We start from the raw sequence: 26,067 nt of genomic DNA, 5'->3' as shown, positions 1-26,067 counted from the left end.
GAAACACTAGTCTAAATTCCATAACATCATAATTCACAGAGAACTCATATGCTGTCCTCACTTAAGGTTGTAGGCAATGTATTTTTCAGCTATACAGCTAGCTTAACATTATATTCTCCAAGGAATAGGCAGGTTGTTGTGTTTGGCAGAATTTAATTAAGGCAAATATGACTTGTTTTGTAAAACTGTGAAAAAGAACAGAAAAATACAAACACAGTAAGTTTCTTTGCAAGTACCAAATATCTCTTGTACATTAGTAGAGAATTATTGATATAAAACAACACAAACAGGTGTTTAAAATTACGTATTGTAATCTTTTAATATGATTTACACAAGCACCAATGCTTTAACGACCAAAGATTGAATACATCCATATGTAGTTGACAATAAACTAAACATCCTCAAACATACTGTACTCAAACCAAATAAATATTAACATAAACATGTTAATATAACTGTAAATAGTGGATAACTTACAGATGAAGCCGGTTTGTGGACTCTAAGGGACAGGACAAAGCGGATTTGTACACTGTGATGCTTAGTCTAATAGTGTTGACGAGCTGACCGAAGAGCCGGTTAATTAACCTGACTCGTGTCACTGAACCGGGAGAATCGAGTGCCAAACGTCAATGAACCGACTCACTCCTGTTTGTTTTTTTTACCTCATTGGTGCCGTTGTGTGTAGCTGGTATTCTTCTGCTGCTGTGTGTGTAGTAATCTAGCTCATTAGCGCCTCCACTGGAGTGGTGGTGGTAGAATAAATGAGCTACCTAGACCGCGCACTAGGCTACTGAACGAGAGCTAATGTAACCGTGCAACCGGCCGCTCGAGTTTAATGTAATCAAGCGGTGTCTTGGTTCTCGGCAAGTTTGAGTTATTAACCAAGCCTTGTTTCTGGTGCATCTTAGATGATTGTGTTCATGGCAATTCACACGTTATCGATGGGGAAGTACATCACATACAAATACACGGCATGTTATCTTGGTAGTTATGTTAAGTTAAATGTTATAGAAGTGAATGTTGCTACATGGTAGGTAGGCTCACGAGGAGACCACGCACCAGGCTACTGAACGAGACCGTAAGGACCGTAACCGAGGGTACTGCATGAGTCTATATTCAAACGGGTGTCTAGGTTCTCGGCAAGTTTGAGTTATCAACCGATCCCAGAAGCCTTTGTTTCTCGTGCATCTTAGATGATTGTTGACATAGACATTCATAGACTACATTATCGATGGATATCACATACAACTACATGTCATGTTATCTTAGTAGTTGTGTTAAGTTAAATATTTGTTAAATGGTAGGTAGGCTGTTGGCTACTGAATGAGACCGTAACCGTGCCTAATGCATGATTCTGTGTAATCAAACGGGTGTCTAGGTTCTCGGCAAGTTTGAGTTATCAACCGACATGGAAATTCATAGGCTACATGTGTGAATGTGATGACCCTACACTGTATCAGGGCAATGTGGATTGGTTAGTTAAGTGGTTAAGTGGTGTGATAACAATGCTGTCATAAATAACACTGTGAAGACAGAGGAAATCATTTTTGGAGTAACCCCGAATTGTCAACTGTCCTCAGTGAAGATTCATAACTCAAAAATCAGTCAAGTCTCGGTCTATAAATATTTGGGTGTCATGATAGACGAAACTCTCTCATGGACTTCTCATATAGAATTTATCTGCAAAAAAATACAACAGCGCATTTATATTCTTTGTAGATTGAGAACCTTTTGAGCTAGTAGCCAAATCATTTCTTTGTTTTTCACATCAGTAATTCAGAGTATCATGCTCTACTGTAGTACTGCTTTCTTTAATCAGTTAAAAATAAAACAAAGCTATTCAATCAGATTAAAATTTGCTGGAAGATTATAGGACTACCTGTAGCACACTCCTTTCAGGAGGCTCACAATAATAGTATGCTTAGACGGGCCAGAAATATTTCAAGTGACTCTTCACATGTCTTGGACAGTGAATATCAGCTTCTGCCTTCAAACAGACGCTTTAGAGTTCATTCTTTTAATCGCATCAGACTTAAAAACTCTTTCATACATCAATCTATCCTATTGTTAAACCAGCTACATTTAATCCAGTGCAATACTTATTTCAGGGAAACAAAGAATTTCAGCCTTGGCTGACAATAAAGTTGTATCGTATCGTATATTACCAAGGGGAAAGTATTATATCACATACAAATACACATAATGTTATCTTGGTAGTTATGTTAAGTTAAATGTTAGAAGTGAATGTTGCTACATGGTAGTTAGACTGTCACGAGGAGACCGCGCACCAGGCTACGGAATGTAACCGTGGCCAGTGTGTGAGTCTAGTGTCGGTCAATATGAGTGTGTAAATAGTATGTTGAGACTGTATGTAAGCGTGCAACCGCTCTAGTCTAATGTAATAAGCGGTGTCTCTGTTCCTGGCGGCGAAAGTAAATGCGTGAAAACCAACTCGCGTAAAAGAGTCGGTTGTCCCATCACTATCCTCTATGAAGCCATGGGAAAAAGGAACTTTCTAAATATATATATATATATATATATATATATATATATATATATCCATCCATCCATCCATCCATCTTCTTCCGCTTATCCGGTAACGGGTCGCGGGGGTAGCAGCTCCAGCAGGGGACCCCAAACTTCCCTTTCCCCAGCCACATTAACCAGCTCCGACTTGGGGATCCCGAGGCGTTCCCAGGCCAGGTTGGAGATATAATCCCTCCACCTAGTCCTGGGTCTTCCCCGAGGCCTCCTCCCAGCTGGACGTGCCTGGAACACCTCCCTAGGGAGGCGCCCAGGGGGCATCCTTACCAGATGCCCGAACCACCTCAACTGGCTCCTTTCGACGCGAAGGAGCAGCGGCTCTACTCCGAGCTCCTCACGGATGACTGAGCTTCTCACCCTATCTCTAAGGGAGACGCCAGCCACCCTCCTGAGGAAACCCATTTCGGCCGCTTGTACCCTGGATCTCGTTCTTTCGGTCATGACCCAGCCTTCATGACCATAGGTGAGGGTAGGAACGAAAACTGACCGGTAGATTGAGAGATTTGCCTTCTGGCTCAGCTCTCTTTTCGTCACAATGGTGCGATAAATTGAGCGTAATACCGCACCCGCTGCGCCGATTCTCCGACCAATCTCCCGCTCCATTGTCCCCTCACTCGCGAACAATACCCCAAGGTACTTGAACTCCTTCACTTGGGGTAAAGACTCATTCCCTACCTGGAGAAGGCACTCCATCGGTTTCCTGCTGAGAACCATGGCCTCCGATTTAGAGGTGCTGATCCTCATCCCAGCCGCTTCACACTCGGCTGCGAACCGATCCAGTGAGTGCTGAAGGTCACAGGCCGACGATGCCATCAGGACCACATCATCCGCAAAAAGCAGCGATGAGATCCCCAGCTCACCAAACTGCAACCCCTCTCCACCCCGACTACGCCTCGATATCCTGTCCATAAATACTACAAACAGGATTGGTGACAAAGCGCAGCCCTGGCGGAGGCCAACTCTCACCTGAAACGAGTCCGACTTACTGCCGAGAACCCAGACACAGCTCTCGCTTTGGTCGTACAGAGATTGGATGGCCCTGAGAAGGGACCCCCTCACCCCATACTCCCGCAGCACCTCCCACAGTATCTCCCGGGGGACCCGGTCATACGCCTTCTCCAGATCCACAAAGCACATGTAGACCGGTTGGGCATACTCCCAGGCTCCCTCCAGGATCCTTGCGAGAGTAAAGATCTGGTCCGTTGTTCCACGACCAGGACGGAATCCGCATTGTTCCTCTTCAACCTGAGGTTCGACTATCGACCGAACCCTCCTTTCCAGCACCTTGGAGTAGACTTTACCGGGGAGGCTGAGAAGTGTGATACCCCTGTAATTGGCACACACCCTCTGGTCCCCCTTTTTGAAAAGGGGAACCACCACCCCGGTCTGCCACTCCTTAGGCACCGTCCCCGACTTCCACGCAATGTTGAAGAGGCGTGTCAACCAAGACAACCCCTCCACACCCAGAGCTTTAAGCATTTCTGGACGGATCTCATCAATCCCTGGGGCTTTGCCACTGTGGAGTTGTTTAACTACCTCAGCAACTTCCACCAGGGAAATTGATGACAATCCCCCATAATCCTCCAGCTCTGCCTCTACCATAGAGGGCGTATTAGTCGGATTTAGGAGTTCCTCAAAGTGCTCCTTCCACCGCCCTATTACCTCCTCAGTTGAGGTCAACAGCGTCCCATCCTTACTGTACACAGCTTGGATGGTTCCCCGCTTCCCCCTCCTGAGGTGGCGAACGGTTTTCCAGAAGCACCTTGGTGCTGACCGAAAGTACTTCTCCATGTCTTCTCCGAACTTCTCCCACACCCGCTGCTTTGCCTCTTTCACGGCAGAGGCTGCAGCCCTTCGGGCCCTTCGGTACCTTGCAACTGCCTCCGGAGTCCTCTGGGATAACATATCCCGGAAAGACTCCTTCAGTCGGACGGCTTCCCTGACCACCGGTGTCCACCACGGTGTTCGTGGGTTACCGCCCCTTGAGGCACCTAAGACCACAGGTCCCCGGCGCAGCTTCAGCAATATAAACTTTGAACATTGTCCACTCGGGTTCAATGCCCCCAGCCTCCACAGGGATGCACGAAAAGCTCCGCCGGAGGTGTGAGTTGAAAGTCTGTCGGACAGGGGCCTCCTCCAGACGTTCCCAATTTACCCGCACTACCCGTTTGGGCTTACCAGGTCTGTCCAGAGTCTTCCCACACCCTCTGACCCAACTCACCACCAGATGGTGATCAGTTGACAGCTCTGCCCCTCTCTTCACCCGAGTGTCCAAAACATACGGCCTCAGATCAGATGAAACGATTATAAAATCGATCATTGACCTTTGGCCTAAGGTGCTCTGGTACCAAGTACACTTATGAGCATCCCTATGTTCGAACATGGTGTTCGTTATAGACAATCCATGACTAGCACAGAAGTCCAACAACAAACAACCACTCTGGTTTAAATCAGGGAGGCCGTTCCTCCCAATCACGCCTCTCCATGTGTCTCCATCATTTCCCACGTGCGCGTTGAAGTCCCCCAGCAGAACTATGGAGTTCCCCACTGGAGCCCCATACAGGACTCCATTCAAGGTCTCCAAGAAGGCCGAATACTCCGAGCTCTTGTTTGGTGCATACGCACAAACAACAGTCAGAGTTTTCCCCCCCACAACCCGCAGGCGTAGGGAGGCGACCCTCTCGTCCACCACTGGTAAACTCCAACGTAGCGGCGCTCAGCCGGGGGCTTGTGAGTATCCCCACACCCGCCCGGCGCCTCACACCCTGGGCAACTCCGGAGAAGAAAAGAGTCCAACCCCTATCCAGGAGTATGGTTCCAGAACCGAGACTGTGCGTAGAGGTAAGCCCCACCAGATCCAACTGGTAGCGCTCCACCTCCCGCACAAGTTCCGGCTCCGTCCCCCACAGAGAGGTGACGTTCCACGTCCGCAGAGCCAGCGTCTGCTGCCCGGGTCTGGTCCGTCGAGGCCCCTGACCTTCACTGCCACCCATGTGGCAGCGCACCCGACCCCAGCGGTTCCTTCCACAGGTGGTGGGCCCATGGGTTGGAGAGAGAGGTGCCACGTAGCTTTTTCGGGCTGTGCCCGGCCGGGCTCCGTGGCAAACCCGGCCACCAGGCGCCCGCTGACGGGCCCTCCATCTGGGCCTGGCTCCAGACTTGGGCCCCGGGCTTCCTCCAGGCAGGGTCACTCCATCTCTACCTCGTTTTTTCATAGGGTTTTTGAACCATTCTTTGTCTGGCCCCTCCCCTGAGACCACTTTGCCTTGGGAGACCCTACCAGGAGCACAAAGCTCCAGACAACACAGCCCTCAGGTTCATAGGGACACACAAACCTCTCCACCACGATAAGGTGATGGTTCCAGGAGAGGATATATATATATTATATATATATATATATATGGTATTTTTTATTTTTATTTTTATTCATTATCATTTGATATAGCATTGCCATTATTGTTATTACTATTTTGCTTAATATTGGCTTGGCAACTTTTAAAAACAGTTTACTGTTAATTTGAACTATTGTAAGATTCATATGTGCAGGATCAGGAATGAGTTGCAGTGTTACTCCACTGATCAACAGTCAACAGTCACGTTAAACAAGGACAGAATAGGCTAGCTAAACACTACAATAGTTAAAATGGTACTGGCATTCCACAAATCACCTTTGGCTTTGCAATGCTACTGAATAACATTAGCTAACCATGCTGTCAACTGCTCTCTCTTCCATCATTTCATCACTCGCTCCCATGGCCCTGTCGTCCCAGCAAACTCATACCCTTTAGGGAACGTTCCCTAAAGGTTAGCTGATGGTGATTGCTTCTCTGTGTGCTTGATTCTACCATGAAAACAAGAATAAAAAGACTCTAACACGTGTTAGGTTTACAAAAGGATTTTTTTTAATTTATTTTTAATTTATAAATGTCTGAAACAATTTCCTTAGATAACCAGGAACAACTTCAGGTAAATAACATAAACATAAACAAACATTTACAAACGAGCAGTAACGAATAAGATCTATAGGACCCATCACCCCATACATTTTTAGATGTAATGGTGCGTCATCATCGTCATCAGTTATCTGTTATTGCTGATGTGAAGCAGTGATATGTAATACCTCTGACAGGTCAGTTGTACAGAGAAAACTTTCCTACGCTACCGTGAGCGAACCTTGCAGCGAACCTGCAGCGAACCTGCAGCGAACGTTCCTGGGAACCTTCAGCGACCTTTATTACAGAGAACAAAAAATTGTTATGTGGGATGGTCACTCTACTCCTCCTCGGCTTCTTCCCTGTCTTGATGTTGTTTCTGATTCTCTGTACAGCCAGCCCCCTCTCCTCTTTCCTCTACTTCAGGTAATGCTGATGTTGAAGCAGCTACTACAGCCCCAAACATGTCAGAAATGTTGGCACATTTTGAGGCATCCACCTGTAGATTCTTAACCCTTTTCTCTCGTAATTTCTCTGCACCTCCCTTATGCTTTGGTGGTTGTTTGTCCATTTTAACGTGGATGCTAAACTTCCAGCATAAGCAAAACTATTACAGCTCGATTGTCAGGGGGGAGTGGGGAAGGGGGTTCCTGGATTTGATTGAGTCAGACCAGTGCCAATAAAGAAAATTACCCAATGAAACCATGCCAGCCCATAAAGAACTGACAGCCGCCCAAAAAAAAAAAAAAAAAAAAAAAAAGCCTATAAATGATATCGTGATTCAGCCCAAAAGTGCATCGCCCCACTGGGAAAATGCCCGGTATGCCAGATGGCCAGCCCAGCCCTGCTGACACTGATAGGCTATAATGTAAACAATAGTCGTTATTTATCCCATGTCAATGAATTAAAAACTCGTGGGATGTTCATGCACACTTACCGGTAAGGAGAATTGCATTGATTAATCTTAATTACATTAAGCTTACAGTAGCTAACAGTTTACATTAGCTTGTAGTTTACTGCATACATGTAGCATTAGCTCATTATCCAGTAGCTTCTAGCTTTCAAACAAAAACAAATTCTAATCCACCAACTGAGGGTCCTATCTTGCACCCGGCGCAGCCACAATGTCCACTAGATGGAGTCACACATGTTAAACTTCAATATTTTTCATGATTTAGTCTAGAATCACATCTTAGGAGTGTAACAGAGAGAAGTGAAAATACAGAGCTACGAGGAGAAGGAGAGACTCAGGGAGGAGCTGAGCTGTTACTGAACTATAGAAGAGAGAGGAACTTCTATATTCAACAGAGTTCAATACACAAACAATCAACATTATCTTTATTCAACATGCTGTCACTGCAGCATTGTGTGTTTTCTCTGATGTTCCTTTCCATCCTCACAGGTATGTTAGATTATGAAGCATGAAAACATTGAATCCTAATAACATCTGATTGTGAATCATGTATTAAGTCTTTTGCAACAAGAAATAACAGAGTGATCTCCTCCTTAAGGTGTCAGCTGTGAAGATCTCACTCCAGTAGAGAAAGAAGAGAACAGTTTAGAAGGCAGCTCTGTTACTCTGTCCTACAGATACTTGGAGTTGTCATCTGGTGATTATTTCTTCTGGTACCGACAATATCCAGGAAAACCACCAGAGTTCATCATCTCCCACTCTGCTTCAGGACAATTGTTTTTTGGAGGAGAAGTAAATAATGTAATCCCTGGACTGAAGATTAAAGTGGAGGACAAACAAATCCACATGAACATCTCCTCAGCTAAGGTGTCTGACTCTGCTGTGTACTACTGTGCTGTGAGGCCCACAGTGACAGGAAACACCAAAACTCTGTCCAAAAACCTTTGGAGCAAAGACAACACAATACTCCACAACATCCACTAGAGGGAGTCACAGACTGTTAAACTTTAAGATAATCACACAACATCTCAACCATCATCAGAAACATCCACCAAAGGTCTTCTTTCTCTTCACTGCTGTTCATGACGGCCCTGGGCCTGTCATACTTGTGTGTGGTTTGTCTTGTCATCTTACAGGTGTAGCGGAGGTGATGATGAGAAGACTGGGAGAACCTGGCTGGTCCTCCCAGGATATTTAACCCCACCCGCCCTGATTCTCCTGACTGCGCACCATTGTGTTTTCTCTCTATTGAGTTATTTCCTTTGTTAGTTGTTGACAACAGGCACCTCACATACTCCACTACATCCATACACCCTCATTCACCACTGGTAGTGACAATCGCACCTCATATTTCTCTTGTTTGCAATATCATTTAATACATGTTCTGTTATTATTGTTGTTAAGTTGCTGTACATCTCCCTCTTTTGTTGTGGCCTGAGAGCCGGTCGTAACACTTTCAGTAAAAGGTTATTCTCTGGCCCCGCCCACTGACGTTTAACTCAACCAATGTGATTATCTCTGTCTCCAGAGCAGAAATGTTTGAGTAACTAAAAGCACAATCAGCTTGATGTTGAGAAGAAGAGCTGCACATCAGAGAGGCTGTTTAGTTTTTCATTCTACTGCAGTGGAAGAACATTGTTCATCTGCTGTCTGTTTGGCTTTTACAACTCCAAAGACATGTTGCTTTACCTGTTTTTACTTTTCTCTCCCTTTATAGGTGAGTGTTAGAACAGAGATCAAAGTCTCATATAACCTGCTGTATTAACCAGATATTTCATAACTAGAGGTTTATCTGTGTACGTTAATGATAACTGACGTGAATAATACTCATTTTACAGCCCTGGGTTCCATGAACAGCATAAAGCCAGAAAGTACTGAAGAACATGTTGCAGAGGGCAGAAACATCAACCTGACCTGTACATATGAGGGTGGTATCTACAACATCCAGTGGTACCGACAATACCAGAGATCCAGACCAGAGTTCCTGCTGTACATCACAGAGGGAGGGGTGATTCATCCAACTGGTTCTGATTTCTCAGCTCACATTGACAAGAAAGGGAAACGTGTTGATCTGGAGATCTCCTCAGCTAAGGTGTCTGACTCTGCTGTGTACTACTGTGCTCTGCAGCCCACAGTGACAGGAAACACAAAAACTCTGTACAAAAACCTTTGGAGCAAAGACAACACAATACTCCACAACATCTACTAGGGGGAGTCACACACTGTTAAACTTTAATATGATGTAGTATAGAATCACTTTACATTAGAAGAGTAATTGAAAGAAGTGAAAATACAGAGCTACAAGGAGACGGAGGGAGGAGCTGAGCTGTTACTGAACTATAGAAGAGAGAGGAACTTCTATATTCAACAGAGATCAATACACAAACCATCAACATTACCTTTATTCAACATGCTGTCACTGCAGCATTGTGTGTTTTCTCTGCTGTTCCTTTCCATCCTCACAGGTAAGTTAGATTATGCCGCATCAAAAAGTTTCTTAGTTTCTGAATGTGAATCATTTTTTGAGACTTTTACATCTAATAAAAGAGTTATCTCGTCCTTTAGGTATCAGCTGTGAAGAACTCACTCCAGTCAAGACAGAAGAGAACAGTTTAGAAGGCAGCTCTGTTATTCTGTCCTACAGATACTCCAAACAAGCAACTGGTCGTGATCAATTCTTCTGGTATCGACAATATCCAGGAAAACCACCAGAGTTCCTCATCTTTCACTCTGGAACGCAAAATGAAACAAACTCTAGACTGTCTGTTTCAGTGAGTGAGGATAAAACCAAAATTATTCTTCAGATCTCCTCTGCTGCAGTGACAGACTCTGCTCTGTACTACTGTGCTGTGAGGCCCACAGTGACAGCAAACCCACAGTCTCTGTACAAAAACACAAGCTGACACACCGACAAGCTGCTGGAAGACATTTTTTCCAAACTGCTGTAATGAACGTTGTACCTCCACTAGAGGGCAACATTATCAAGTAGGAGGTGCACTACTTCTGCACTGTGTTCAACCATTCAGTCAATAATAAGTGCTGCTGTGAAGAGAACAATTCTCAGACTGAATGTTGAACATCAGCTTGTTTCTCCTGTTGATTTAAACCTTGTTGTAGAGATGGAACATTGGCTGTGGATTATTCTTGCTGCTCTTTTCTTTGGTAAGATACAAAGAACAACATGGTTTTATTATTTTCTAAAGATTTATTTAAACTGCAGTCCAGAGCAGAAATCTCTGAACAGTTGAGTTGTTTCTGTCCAGAGTAACATTGTACAGTTGACATTTTCTCCTGTTTTCTCATCTCAGCCTCATGAGTTAATGGCTTAATTTTCTCTACTTTTTTCAGGATTAATAGCTGGAGACAAAATCTCTCCTGTGAAACCGCATTAAGTCAGTGAAAGAGAAGGAGAATCTGTCTCACTCAAATGTGACTATGAGACTAATGAAGAATATATTGAACTCCACTGGTAAAAACATCACTCAGACCTTCAGGCACCTCAGTTTATACTCTGGAAAGGAGCAAAAGGCATTACTACTGACTATATCCCAAATAAGCGACATGAATCCAAAACATCAGAGAACTCAACTGAACTGACCATAAAGACACTAACCCTGGCAGACACAGGTCTCTACTACTGTGCTCTAGAAACACAGTGATACAAAGTGTAGAAGAGGCTGTACAAAAACCTGAACACAGATATCTGACTACTCTTCAAAGAGGAGGGAAGTGGTATTCAAACCACAGCTTCCTATCAGATGGATTCTGATTATTCCAGTTTTATCAGAATCCCTGTGGTTACAGCTGCTAATGTAACACTGTGGGAGGATTCACATGAGCAGCAAATCCACATCAATGACAAACCAACTGTATGATGGATCAAACACAAGACACCATGACAACAAATAAATGGACACTGACTTACCTACTAAATCCTCTTCATACCCTTTGGGCCACAATGTTAAAATTTCCCATAGACTTTAATGGGAAATCTTGGGGAAATGACTAAACATAGCTCAAAACAACCGCCCTTTGAGGACATGCTGTATCGCCATACTTTAATGTAGAAAAATAATTATAAGTTTAAACCGAAGACAAGACTTTGGCCTTTATTGGGCTGAATGGGCATTCTGATATCAAGCACGGTTTCTACCAAATCACAGTTTATGTATCGTCCAGTTTTCAGACCGTTTCAGATTTTCCAATGAGTGTGTATGAGACAGAATGTTGAGAGCCAGAGGGGAGGACAGAGGGGAGAGCTGCAGCATGATTTTCTGAAAATTTTCCAAACAAATTGCTCCCTCCCCTACAGTTTTCACTCTTCATACATAATGTTTGGTCAAAATGTAAGAAATGTTGTGCTGGTCGCAGACATGTAAATATGGAATGGACTTAAACTTTTGGCTCTGTTTATATCAACTGCCGATAGAAACAATGAAAACAGATAGGCCACAATGAGCTCCTTCCATTGTTCAACATCTGCATCCGAAATAGACACAAACACTAATCAAACAGAAATCACTGGTAGTTTATATTCCATAACTTCAAAATTCACAGAAGAACTCAGTAGAATCACATTTGTACTGCCGAAGATTTTACTAATTTAAGAATTTCATGAAAACAGAAGCTTCTCCAACAACTTCACCATCTTTGAATTTGACCTCAAATGGCTGCAGAGGACCAAAAGATACTAAACTGTCACTTTACATTCAAGAAACATTCTGAAAAAGCATAAAACATAACACGTTGAAATATTAAGTCTCAGTTTATTTCAAACTTTCTAGAAAGAAATATTAAAAGGCATGTACAGGTTCACTACAATTACCACCTTTTATACATTCGGGAAGAAAGTGAATCTGCTCCAGCTGTAAACAGGAACCAATCCATCCATCCATCTTCGTCCGCTTATCCAGTAACGGGTCGCGGGGGTAGCAGCTCCAGCAGGGGACCCCAAACTTCCCTTTCCCGAGCCACATTAACCAACTCCGACTGGGGGATCCCGAGGCGTTCCCAGGCCAGGTTGGAGATATAATCCCTCCACCTAGTCCTGGGTCTTCCCCGAGGCCTCCTCCCAGCTGGACGTGCCTGGAACACCTCCCTAGGGAGGCGCCCAGGGGGCATCCTTACCAGATGCCCGAACCACCTCAACTGGCTCCTTTCGACGCGAAGGAGCAGCGGCTCTACTCCGAGCTCCTCACGGATGACTGAGCTTCTCACCCTATCTCTAAGGGAGACGCCAGCCACCCTCCTGAGGAAACCCATTTTGGCCGCTTGTACCCTGGATCTCGTTCTTTCGGTCATGACCCAGCCTTCATGACCATAGGTGAGGGTAGGAACGAAAACTGACCGGTAGATCGAGAGCTTTGCCTTCTGGCTCAGCTCTCTTTTCGTCACAACGGTGCGATAAATTGAATGTAATACCGCACCCGCTGCGCCGATTCTCCGACCAATCTCCCGCTCCATTGTCCCCTCACTCGCGAACAAGACCCCAAGGTACTTGAACTCCTTCACTTGGGGTAAGGACTCATTCCCTACCTGGAGAAGGCACTCCATCGGTTTCCTGCTGAGAACCATGGCCTCCGATTTAGAGGTGCTGATCCTCATCCCAGCCGCTTCACACTCGGCTGCGAACCGATCCAGTGAGTGCTGAAGGTCACAGGCCGATGATGCCATCAGGACCACATCATCCGCAAAAAGCAGCGATGAGATCCCCAGCTCACCGAACTGCAACCCCTCTCCACCCCGACTACGCCTCGATATCCTGTCCATAAATACTACAAACAGGATTGGTGACAAAGCGCAGCCCTGGCGGAGGCCAACCCTCACCTGAAACGAGTCCGACTTACTGCCGAGAACCCGGACACAGCTCTCGCTTTGGTCGTACAGAGATTGGATGGCCCTGAGAAGGGACCCCCTCACCCCATACTCCCGCAGCACCTCCCACAGTATCTCCCGGGGGACCCGGTCATACGCCTTCTCCAGATCCACAAAACACATGTAGACCGGTTGGGCATACTCCCAGGCTCCCTCCAGGATCCTTGCAAGAGTAAAGATCTGGTCCGTTGTTCCACGACCAGGACGGAATCCGCATTGTTCCTCTTCAACCTGAGGTTCGACTATCGACCGAACCCTCCTTTCCAGCACCTTGGAGTAGACTTTACCGGGGAGGCTGAGAAGTGTGATACCCCTGTAATTGGCACACACCCTCTGGTCCCCCTTTTTGAAAAGGGGAACCACCACCCCGGTCTGCCACTCCTTAGGCACCGTCCCCGACTTCCACGCAATGTTGAAGAGGCGTGTCAACCAAGACAACCCCTCCACACCCAGAGCTTTAAGCATTTCTGGACGGATCTCATCAATCCCTGGGGCTTTGCCACTGTGGAGTTGTTTAACTACCTCAGCAACTTCCACCAGGGAAATTGACGACAATCCCCCATCATCCACCAGCTCTGCCTCTACCATAGAGGGCGTATTAGTCGGATTTAGGAGTTCCTCAAAGTGCTCCTTCCACCGCCCTATTACCTCCTCAGTTGAGGTCAACAGCGTCCCATCCTTACTGTACACAGCTTGGATGTTTCCCCGCTTCCCCCTCCTGAGGTGGCGAACGGTTTTCCAGAAGCACCTTGGTGCCGACCGAAAGTCCTTCTCCATGTCTTCTCCGAACTTCTCCCACACCCGCTGCTTTGCCTCTTTCACGGCAGAGGCTGCAGCCCTTCGGGCCCTTCGGTACCTTGCAACTGCCTCCGGAGTCCTCTGGGATAACATATCCCAGAAAGACTCCTTCTTCAGTCGGACGGCTTCCCTGACCACCGGTGTCCACCACGGTGTTCGTGGGTTGCCGCCCCTTGAGGCACCTAAGACCCTAAGACCACAGCTCCCCACCGCAGCTTCAGCAATGGAAACTTTGAACATTGTCCACTCGGGTTCAATGCCCCCAGCCTCCACAGGGATGCACGAAAAGCTCCGCCGGAGGTGTGAGTTGAAAGTCTGTCGGACAGGGGCCTCCTCCAGACGTTCCCAGTTCACCCGCACTACCCGTTTGGGTTTACCAGGTCTGTCCAGAGTCTACCCCCACCCTCTGACCCAACTCACCACCAGATGGTGATCAGTTGACAGCTCTGCCCCTCTCTTCACCCGAGTGTCCAAAACATACGGCCTCAGATCAGATGAAACGATTATAAAATCGATCATTGACCTTTGGCCTAGGGTGCTCTGGTACCAAGTACACTTATGAGCATCCCTATGTTCGAACATGGTGTTCGTTATAGACAATCCATGACTAGCACAGAAGTCCAACAACAAACAACCACTCTGGTTTAGATCAGGGAGGCCGTTCCTCCCAATCACGCCTCTCCATGTGTCTCCATCATTGCCCACGTGCGCGTTGAAGTCCCCCAGCAGAACTATGGAGTCCCCCACTGGAGCCCCATACAGGACTCCATTCAAGGTCTCCAAGAAGGCCGAATACTCCGAGCTCTTGTTTGGTGCATACGCACAAACAATAGTCAGAGTTTTCCCCCCCACAACCCGCAGGCGTAGGGAGGCGACCCTCTCGTCCACCGGGGTAAACTCCAACGTAGCGGCGCTCAGCCGGGGGCTTGTGAGTATCCCCACACCCACCCGGCGCCTCACACCCTGGGCAACTCCGGAGAAGAAAAGAGTCCAACCCCTATCCAGGAGTATGGTTCCAGAACCGAGACTGTGCGTTGAGGTAAGCCCCACCAGATCCAACTGGTAGCGCTCCACCTCCCGCACAAGTTCCGGTTCCTTCCCCCACAGAGAGGTGACGTTCCACGTCCCCAGAGCCAGCGTCTGCTGCCCGGGTCTGGTCCGTCGAGGCCCCTGACCTTCACTGCCACCCATGTGGCAGCGCACCCGACCCCAGCGGTTCCTCCCACAGGTGGTGGGCCCATGGGTTGGAGAGAGAGGTGCCACATAGCTTTTTCGGGCTGTGCCCGGCCGGGCTCCGTGGCAAACCCGGCCACCAGGCGCTCGCTGACGGGCCCTCCATCTGGGCCTGGCTCCAGACGGGGGCCCCGGGCTTCCTCCGGGCAGGGTCACATCATCTCTACCTCGTTTTTTCATAGGGTTGTTGAACCATTCTTTGTCTGGCCCCTCAGCTGAGACCACTTTGCCTTGGGAGACCCTACCAGGAGCACAAAGCTCCAGACAACACAGCCCTCAGGTTCATAGGGACACACAAACCTCTCCACCACGATAAGGTGATGGTTCCCGGAGAACAGGAACCAAGTCAGCTGAAAACTAAAAAGACCACTTCATACAAGAACAGTTACACTAAGAAAGGAGAGAGACACAACATGTGTTAGGTGTAAAGTTGTCAGTAGGGGGAATAACCCAGGGCTGTGAATGAGTCCTGTCACTGTGATCAGGTTCCTCCTTCTAATCCACCAACTTAGTGTTGATGAAGACTAAACAGAGAGATCACAGCCTTCTTTATACTTGCTGTAGCTCAGAGTTACTCCACACTGCAGATATGAAGCCTCTGTTCATCTCAGTGTTGCTGGCTGCTATGAGCCTTGGTATGAACACAACTCTGTTTCTTTGATATCAATCCAACATTGATATGATTCTTTAACAGCACACTGATTCTGTTTGTTGATCTTTTACAGAATGCAGAGCACAAAAAGACAACGTGCTGCAACCAAAAGGAGTTGTGACTGCTACTGAAGGAGAGACAGTAACACTTGGCTGTCAATATAACAGCAGTTCATCTAATAATAATCTCTTCTGGTACAAACAGGATGGAAACAACAGCCCCAAATTCATTCTGATGCGCATTCAAGGGGATGAAGGGAACACAGCAGACGAGTTCAGGGAGAGATTTTCATCTACACACAATTCGGAGTTAAGATCAGTTCCTCTGAAGATCCAGAAGCTTCAGCTGTCTGACTCTGCTGTGTACTACTGTGCTCTGAGGCCCACAGTGACAGGAAACACCAAAACTCTGTTCAAAAACCTTTGGAGCAAAGACAACACAATACTCCACAACATCCACTAGAGGGAGTCACACACTGTTAAACTTCAATATTTTTCATGATGAAGTCAAGAATCACTTTACAGAGAGACGCAGGGAGGAGCTGAGCTGTTAATGAAATATAGAAGAGAGAGGAACTTCTATATTCAACAGAGATCAATGTGTTCAATCAAAATGTTTAAAGGGGTGATAGAATGCAAAACCGAGTTTACCTTGTCATAGTTGAATTACAACAGTTTGGTGGGTAAAAAGGACATTCAGAGAACCTCAAAGTCCCATTGATTTCCCTTTCCTATGCAAATCTCACATTTTGAAACTGCTGCTGAAAACGGGTGAATCTCAACAAAGCTAATAGTTTAAGTCAACTCGGCAGCTGTACCTTGTCTGGCTCTAGTCTGTCCCTTTGTCACGCCCCAAAATTTACATACACCACTGATTTTAAACCAGCTGGTCTTCTGAATCTAGGTCGCACAGATCGCAGAAATGTTATACATTGTTTGTCTGCTATTTCATTACTAAATTCACTTCTGACATTTTTTTATGCGATAAATCAACTATGTAGACCTCAAATATGGTCTGTTTTATGAAAATTTATGGCTATTTGCAAATTTGGTCTGACTGTGTTGCAGTTCAGAAGCTCCACAGTCTGACTTGACAGCCGGCTGGTGCCTGCCGGGTTTGCTGCCTTGCCGGTCGGACTGTCCACCTCCACAGACTATCCACCTCCACAGACCCCTCTGTGAGCTGGCTGGAGCTCCGTCAGGGCAGCGGCATTTGGTAGTCCAGTTACCCAGAAACGGTGACTTTGCGCTGGGTAGGGAGCGGCAAAGGCTGCGGGCTGTCACGTCAGACTGTGGAGCTTCTGAACTACGCACAGTCGGACCAAATTTGTAATTAGTCATCAATTTTCGTAAAACAGCCCATATTTGAGCTCTACATATTTGATTTGTCCCATAAAAAAGTCTCAGAAGTGAATTTAATAATGAAATAGCAGACAAACAATGCATACAATTTCTGTGCAGTGTGTGTGAAGTGGTGTGCACGGAGCGGCACGGAGGGGTGGGGCTTTTTGTGTGTGTGTGTGTGTGTGTGTGTGTGTGTGTGTGTGTGTGTGTGTGTGTGTGTTTGTGTGTGTGTGTGTGTGTGTGTGTGTGTGTGTTTGTGTGTGTGTGTGTGTGTGTGTGTGTGTGTACAACCAATCAGAGCGCAGCTCATCTAAATATTCATGAGCATACCTTAAAAGGGAGAAACCCTCTCTTTCATTCTAGGCCTTTTTCACAGGGTTGCATTAGTGCCCATAGAACAGCACCCAGGCCATTTTCAGCCCAACCACCAATGTAACCTACCCTATTCAGAGAACTTAAGGAACAGTGTGAAATACCCTATATAATCATTCTGTCACCCCTTTAAACTTTAAGATAATCACACAAGAACTCAACCAACATCAGAAACTTCCACCAAAGGTCTTCTTTCTCTTCACTGCTTTTTTATCTTTTCACCTTTCAGTAAAAGGTTATTCTCTGGCCCCGCCCACTGATGTTTATCTCAACCAATGAGATTATTTCTGTCTCCAGAGCAGAAATGATTGAGGAACTAAAAGCACAATCAGCTTGATGTTGAGAAGAAGAGCTGCACATCAGAGAGGCTGTTTAGTTTTTCATTCTACTGCAGTGGAAGAACATTGTTCATCTGCTGTCTGTTTGGCTTTAACAACTCCAAAGACATGTTGCTTTACCTATTTTTACTTTTCTCTCCCTTTATAGGTGAGTGTTAGAACAGAGATCAAAGTCTCATACAACCTGCTGTATTAACCAGATATTTCATAACTAGAGGTTTATCTGTGTAAGTTAATGATAACTGACGTGAATAATACTCATTTTACAGCCCTGGGTTCCATGAACAGCATAAAGCCAGAAAGTACTGAAGAACATGTTGCAGAGGGCAGAAACATCAACCTGACCTGTACATATGAGGGTGATATCTACAATATCCAGTGGTACAGACAATACCAGAGATCCAGACCAGAGTTCCTGCTCTCCATCACAGAGGAAGGATCGATTTATCCAACTGGTTCTGATTTCTCAGCTCACATTGACAAGTCAAAGAAACGTGTTAAACTGGAGATCTCTTCTGCTAAAGTGTCTGACTCTGCTGTGTACTACTGTGCTCTGAGGCCCACAGTGACAGGAAACACCAAAACTCTGTACAAAAACCTTTGGAGCAAAGACAACACAATACTCCACAACATCCACCAGAGGGAGTCACACACTGATAAACTTCAGGTAAATTACAAAGTGTTGAGAGATCTTCAACAGATGATAAAGAGGAAGGACCAATGATGTGAAGGCCCAGATCCATCAGAGTATCAATGCTCTTCCTCTCTCTCCTCCCCTCTCACTGCAGACATGAAACACTGGCTGACTAACATCCTGATTCTGACTCTCTGGCTAGGTAACTCTTTAAACATATTGATTGTTCTCCTTTAATCAATCATCTTTATTGATTAATCTCTTCCTCTGCATGTTCTCTTCTTCCTCAGAGTGTAAAGGAGAAGACAGAGTGATCCAGCCAACAGGAGATGTCATTACTACTGAAGGAGATACAGTTACTCTTGACTGTAAATTTGTGACTGACCGAACTCCTACTTTGTTCTGGTACAAACAAAAAGAAAATGATTACCCAAAGATGCTGCTGCAACGTTTCTCTGTAAAAACTGAAAATGCTAAAGCGCAAGAGAGAATTGATGCTACAATCAAGGACAAGTCAGTTCCTCTGAAGATCCAGAAGCTTCAACTGTCTGACTCTGCTGTGTACTACTGTGCTCTGCAGCCCACAATGACAGGAAACACCAAAACTCTGTACAAAAACCTTTGGAGGAAAGACTAAATAAAAACTCCACAACGTCCACCAGAGGGAGTCACACACTGTTAAACTTCAATATGATGTAGTCTAGAATCACTTTACCTTAGAATTGTAACAGAGAGAAGAGAAAATACAGAGCTATGAGGAGACAGAGAGACTCAGGGAGGAGCTGAGCTGTTACTGAACTATAGAAGAGAGAGGAACTTCTATATTCAACAGAGTTCAATAAATAAAACAGACTTTACTTTATCCAGCATGCCATCATTTGATAATTGTGTGATTTATCTACTGTTGATTTCACTTATAACAGGCATGTAGTATTCTGCATTTTCTGTTTGATTGCAATTTTTCATAACTGTGATTATGAAATCATTATGTGATCTTGAAAATGTTGTAAAAATAAAACTGATCTCTTCCTTTAGGTGTCAGCTGTGAAGAACTGATTCCAGCCGAGAAAGAAGAAAACAGTTTAGAAGGCAGCTCTGTTACTCTGTCCTACAGATACTCCAAGACTATGGATGCTAATGATCATTTCTTCTGGTTTCGACAATATCCAGGAAAACAAGTTTCTCCTGCACATTTCAGGGTTAGGTATTACAAAACCAGGAGAGTCTCTACAATCAGACACAAGGCTCTCTACTAAACTGTCTGGAGAAAAGCATCTGAATCTGCAGATCTCCTCTGTTGCAGTGACAGACTCTGCTCTGTACTACTGTGCTGTGAGGCCCACAGTGACAGCAAACCCACAGTCTCTGTAAAAAAACACAAGCTGACACACTGACAAGCTGCTGGAAGACTTTTTCTCCACACTGTTGTACTGAACTTTGTACCTCCACTACAAAATGAATAGTAGCCCTTTCTTACAGTGCAGACGCTTTGCTGCTTGCTCCTGCCTCTACTTGAATATTTCTGCTGATAATCCTACTTTTCCTCTGAGAGAAACTATGAGCAGCGGCTCTTGGATACTTATAAATCACTGGACTATACATTTTTTGTAGACATAGTAGGCTATTGCCATATTTCAACATTTTTCTGCCTGAGCGTGGCCTACCAATAGCTCAAGCCTGTCCTAAAGTGATTGTAGCTAAAGCTAATTAGCAGCAAGATGCCTCCCTTCTCCATGGAGGACTACTACAAACTCCTTCAGAAGATTGTTATTCTGGAAACCAAAATTCAACGGTTAGAAGTAAACCTGGAAGTGAACGGATCATAAACAACAGCGTTGATGCCTTCCAGTCGGGTTTTCGACCACACCACAGCACTGAGACAGCTCTTGTTAAAGTCTTTAATGACATCCACTTAAACACAGATAGTGGCAAAATTTCAGTCTTAGTATTACTTGATCTCAGTGCTGCATTTGATACGGTCGACCACGACATATTACTAGACCGATTGGAAAACTGTGTTGGCATTTCTGGCTCAGTACTAAAGTGGTTTGAGTCTTATTTAAAGAATAGGGACTACTTTGTGTCTATAGGGAATTATACATCTGAGCATACAAATATGACATGCAGAGTTCCCCAAGGCTCCGTTCTGGGGCCTCTCCTGTTTAACATCTACATGCTTCCACCGGCTCAAATTATGGAAAACAATAAAATAAGTTACCATAGTTATGTGGATGACACACAAATTTATATAACCTTATCGCCAGGGGACTATAGTCCAATACAACAACTGACTAAGTGCATTGAACAAATTAACGACTGGATGTGCCAGAACTTTCTTAAATTAAATGAAGAAAAAACTGAGGTGGTTGTTTTTGGAGCAAAAGAGGAATGATTAAAAGTCAGCACTCAGCTTCAAACGATAATGTTAACAACAACAGACAAAGCCAGAAATCTTGGTGTAGTCATGGACTCAGACCTGAATTTTAACAGCCACATTAAGACAATTACAAAGTCAGCCTATTACCACCTTAAAATATATCAAGGGTTAAAGGACTTATGTCTCAGCAGGACTTGGAAAAACCTATCCATGCTTTTATCTTCAGTAGACTAGACTACTGTAACAGTGTCTTTACAGGTCTCCCTAAAAAATCAATCAGACAGCTGCAGCTGATTCAGAACGCTGCTGCTCGAGTCCTCACTAAGAGCAAGAAAGTGGATCACATCACTTCAGTTCTGAAGTCTCTACACTGGCTTCCAGTGCCTCGAAGAATTGATTTCAAAATACTTTTGCTGGTTTATAAATCACTAAACGGTTTAGGGCCAAAATACATTTCTGATCTGCTAGTACACTATGAACCACCCAGACCTCTCAGGTCGTCTGGGACAGGTCTGCTTGTTGTCCCCAGAGTCAGAACTAAACAGGGGGAAGCAGCCTTTAGTTTTTATGCTCCACATATCTGGAACAAACTCCCAGAAAACTGCAGGTCTGCCTCAACTCTCAGTTCTTTTAAATCAAGGCTGAAGACCTATCTCTTTGATGTTGCCTTTCTTTAAATAACTGTTCATTTGTTATACTGAAGTTGCATTATTGACACTGTATGAAAGTCTATGTAAGCATATAAAGAGAAATTCCTATTTTATCTGCTTTTATATATTTAACTGTTTTAATTGCTCTTCAATGTTTCATTTCTTATACTGCATTGTAACTTTTATTCTTGTATTTTATCTGTTTTAAATTTTTTAATCTGTTTTGATGTAAAGCACTTTGAATTGCCCTGTTGCTGAAATGTGCTATACAAATAAAGCTGCCTTGCCTTGCCTCCACTAGAGGGCAACATTATCAAGTAGGAGGTGCACTACTTCTGCACTGTGTTCAACCATTCAGTCAATAATAAGTGCTGCTGTGAAGAGAACAATTCTCAGACTGAATGTTGAACATCAGCTAGTTTCTCCTGTTGATTTAAACCTTGTTGTAGAGATGTAACATTGGCTGTGGATTATTCTTGCTGCTCTTTTCTTTGGTAAGATACAAAGAACAACATGGTTTTTCTTTCAACACTTTTCACAAGTAACTGGCAAAAAAGCAAAACTGATCTTTTTTTTTGGCTTCTAATACCTTCTTAATAACTCTTTATTTGGTATATTCTGATATCAGACAGCAGTCAGTGAAAATCTGTGTCTGAATCTCTGGCAAGGTGACACTTTAAAACTACTGTTCTCCTTTAATCAATCATTTTTATTCATTCATCTCCTCTTCTGCATGTTCTCTTCTTCCCCAGAGTGTAAAGGAGAAGACAAAGTGATCCAGCCAACAGGAGATGTCATTACTACTGAAGGAGAGACAGTTACTCTTGACTGTACATTTGAGACCAGTGTTAGCTCGAATGCATATTTGTTCTGGTACAAACAAGAAGTCAATGATTTCCCAAAGTACATGCTGAAGCGTTTCTCAAAAACAGAAGAAAATGCTCCAGAGTTCCAGAAAGACAGATTTGATGCTAAAATCAACAAGACATTAGTTCCTCTGAAGATCCAGAAGCTTCAGCTGTCAGACTCTGCTGTGTACTACTGTGCTCTGAGGCCCACAGTGACAGGAAACACCAAAACTCTGTACAAAAACCTTTGGAGCAAAGACAACACAATACTCCACAACATCCACCAGAAGGAGTCACACACTGTTCAAATTCAATCAATATATAGTCTAGAATGACTTTACAGAGACAGCCAGGGAGGAGCTGAGCGGTTACTGAACTATAGAAGAGAGAGGAACTTTTCTATTCAACAGAGTTCAATACACAAACCATCAACATTACCTTTATTCAACATGCTGTCACTGCAGCATTGTGTGCTTTCTCTGATGTTTATGTCCATTCTAACAGGTAAGTTAGATTATGCAGCATGAAAAAGTTTTATTCCAATAACATCTTAATGTGAATCATTTATTATGTCTTTTACTACATCTAGGTGTCAGCTGTGAAGAACTCACTCCAGTCCAGAAAGAAGAGAACAGTTTAGAAGGCAGCTCTGTTACTCTGTCCTACAGATACTCCAAACAAGCAGCTGGTGGTGATGAGTTTTACTGGTATCATCAATATCCAGGAAAACCACCAGAGTTCATCATCTTTCACTTGGGAATGCAAAATGAAACAAAATCTGGACTGTCTGTTTCAGTGAGTGAGGATAAAACCAAAATAGATCTGCAGATCTCCTCAGCTGAAGTGTCTGACTCTGCTGTGTACTACTGTGCTGTGAGGCCCACAGTGACAGGAAACACCAAAACTCTGTACAAAAACCTTTGAAGCAAAGACAACACAATACTCCAGAACATCCACCAGAGGGAGTCACACACTGTTAAACTTTAATGATTTTATGAGACAGTCTGGATTCTTTTAATTAATGAAACACAGTTGTGATGAAGACTTGGAGGAATGAAACTAATTCAACATCTGAGTCTCCTCCTACTGACTGCAGAGGTGTCTTCATGACAGAGAACTGTTTGATTACAGCTGTGAACATCAGACCAAACAACTCACAAAACGTATTCATCCTGAACATTCATAAACAGCATTTCACCTCTGCAGACATGGAAAAACTCACTGCAATTCTGTTCTGCTTCACTCTCATAGGTATGTATCTTTATGATTATAAATCCTGAAATACAAAGACATTTTCAAAGTTTTATGGATCCAGTTCAGATTTTAGTTCAAACTTTAACATTTCAAAGATACAAATCTAGATGTCATCACTGTATCACTAATAAGTGTGATGTTTTTCAAATGTTAGATATATGACATTAGAACAGAAGTGTAAATCTAACATGTTGTTTTCCTCACTAGGTAACACGATGGAAGATGATATTACTGCCAGCAGTGCTGAAGTCTTTTCATCAGAGGGCCGTAGTGTTACTCTGTCCTGTACCTATTCAGTTCAAGCTGATAATCTCCAGTGGTATCGACAGGATCCTGGATCAGCTCCTCAGTTCCTTCTCCTGATCACTGATACAACATCGCCTTCAGTAGTGGAAGCAACACCTCCTCACCCTCGACTGAATGCTACACTGAATAAGGAGAAAAATCAAGTTGATCTGAAGATCATCTCAGCTGAAGTGTCTGACTCTGCTGTGTACTACTGTGCTGTGAGGCTCACAGTGACAGGAAACACCAAAACTCTGTACAAAAACCTTTGGAGCAAAGACAACACAATACTCCACAACATCCACCAGAGGGAGTCACACACTGTTAAACTTCAGGTAAATTACAAAGTGTTATCGTTGAAGAGATCTTCAACAGATGATAAAGAGGAAGGACCAATGATGTGAAGGCCCAGATCCATCAGAGTATCAATGCTCTTCCTCTCTCTCCTCCCCTCTCACTGCAGACATGAAACACTGGCTGACTAACATCCTGATTCTGACTCTCTGGCTAGGTAACTATTTAAACTACTGATTGTTTTTCCTTTAATCAATCACCTTATTGATTAATCTCTCCCTTTGCATGTTCTCTTCTTCCGCAGAGTGTAAAGGAGAAGACAGAGTGATCCAGCCAACAGGAGATGTCATTACTACTGAAGGAGAGACAGTTACTCTTGACTGTACATTTGAGACCAGTGACAAATTTCCCTATTTGTTCTGGTACAAACAAGAAGTCAATGATTTCCCAAAGTACATGCTGAAGCGTTACTCAACCTCAGATGAGAATGCTCCAGATTTCCAGAAAGAAAGATTTGATTCTACAATCAACAAGACATCAGTTCCTCTGAAGATCCAGAAGCTTCAGCTGTCTGACTCTGCTGTGTACTACTGTGCTCTGCAGCCCACAGTGACAGGAAACACCAAAACTCTGTACAAAAACCTTTGGAGCAAAGACAACACAATACTCCACAACATCCACCAGAGGGAGTCACACACTGTTAAACTTCAATATTTTTCATGATGCAGTCTAGAATCATTTCATCATAGAGGTGTAAATGAGAGAAGTGAAAATACAGAGCTACGAGGAGACTGAGAGACTCAGGGAGGAGCTGAGATGTTACTGAACTATAGAAGAGAGAGGAACTTCTATATTCAACAGAGATCAATACACAAACCATCAACATTACCTTTATTCAACATGCTGTCGCTGCAGCATTGTGTTTTTTCTCTGCTGTTTCTTTCCATCCTCACAGGTATGTTAGATTATGCAGCATGAAAAAGTATTATTCCAATAACAGTTGAATGTGAATCATTCATTGAGTCAGTTTCTATATGAAATAATAAAGTTATCTCTTCCTTTAGGTGTCAGCTGTGAAGAACTCACTCCAGTCAAGAAAGAAGTGAACAGTTTAGAAAGCAGCACTGTTACTGTGTCCTACAGATACTCCAAACAAGCTATATATGATGATTATGTCTTCTGGTATCGTCAATATTAAGGAAAACCACCAGATTTTCTCATCTTTCACTATGGAACGCAAAATGTAACAAACTCTGGACTGTCGGTTTATGAAAGTGAGGATACATCAAACATGATCCTTCAGATCTCCTCTGCTGCAGTGACAGACTCTGCTCTGTACTACTGTGCTGTGAGGCCCACAGTGACAGCAAACCCACCGTCTCTGTACAAAAACACAAGCTGACACACTGACAAGCTGCTGGAAGACTTTTTTCTACACTGTTGTAATGAACATTGAACCTCCACTAGAGGGCAACATTATCAAGTAGGAGGTGCTCTACTTCTGCACTGTGTTCAACCATTCAGTCAATAATAAGTGCTGCTGTGAAGAGAACAATTCTCAGACTGAATGTTGAACATCAGCTAGTTTCTCCTGTTGATTTAAACCTTGTTGTAGAGATGGAACATTGGCTGTGGATTATTCTTGCTGCCCTTTTCTTTGGTAAGATACAAAGAACATCATGGTTTTATTATTTTCTAAAGATTTATATAAACTGCAATTCAGAGC

General features: G+C 44.2%; 4 gene segments (V, D, J or C); all 4 read left to right on the top strand.

The window, feature by feature from the left end:
* The first annotated feature begins 7,818 nt into the window (after positions 1-7,818).
* On the top strand, positions 7,819-8,395 carry LOC116036864. The segment is given in 2 exon segments: positions 7,819-7,878; positions 7,988-8,395. Coding segments are annotated over 2 exon segments (441 nt in total).
* A 616-nt stretch (positions 8,396-9,011) lies between these two features.
* On the top strand, positions 9,012-10,710 carry LOC116036850. The segment is given in 3 exon segments: positions 9,012-9,106; positions 9,228-9,513; positions 10,698-10,710. Coding segments are annotated over 3 exon segments (339 nt in total).
* A 5,059-nt stretch (positions 10,711-15,769) lies between these two features.
* Positions 15,770-16,324, top strand: LOC118495931 (the record flags this gene model as incomplete). The annotated part of the segment is given in 2 exon segments: positions 15,770-15,929; positions 16,020-16,324. Coding segments are annotated over 2 exon segments (423 nt in total), but the record flags the coding sequence as incomplete, so codon positions are not given.
* A 7,322-nt stretch (positions 16,325-23,646) lies between these two features.
* On the top strand, positions 23,647-25,447 carry LOC116036849. The segment is given in 3 exon segments: positions 23,647-23,759; positions 23,970-24,265; positions 25,406-25,447. Coding segments are annotated over 3 exon segments (381 nt in total).
* Positions 25,448-26,067: the final 620 nt, after the last annotated feature.

The sequence above is a fragment of the Sander lucioperca genome, chromosome 9, assembly GCF_008315115.2.
Source record: "Sander lucioperca isolate FBNREF2018 chromosome 9, SLUC_FBN_1.2, whole genome shotgun sequence".
In the NCBI taxonomy this organism is placed as follows: Eukaryota; Metazoa; Chordata; class Actinopteri; order Perciformes; family Percidae; genus Sander; species Sander lucioperca.
Note: the sequence above shows the minus strand (reverse complement) of the source record. Positions and strands in the feature narration are given on the sequence as shown.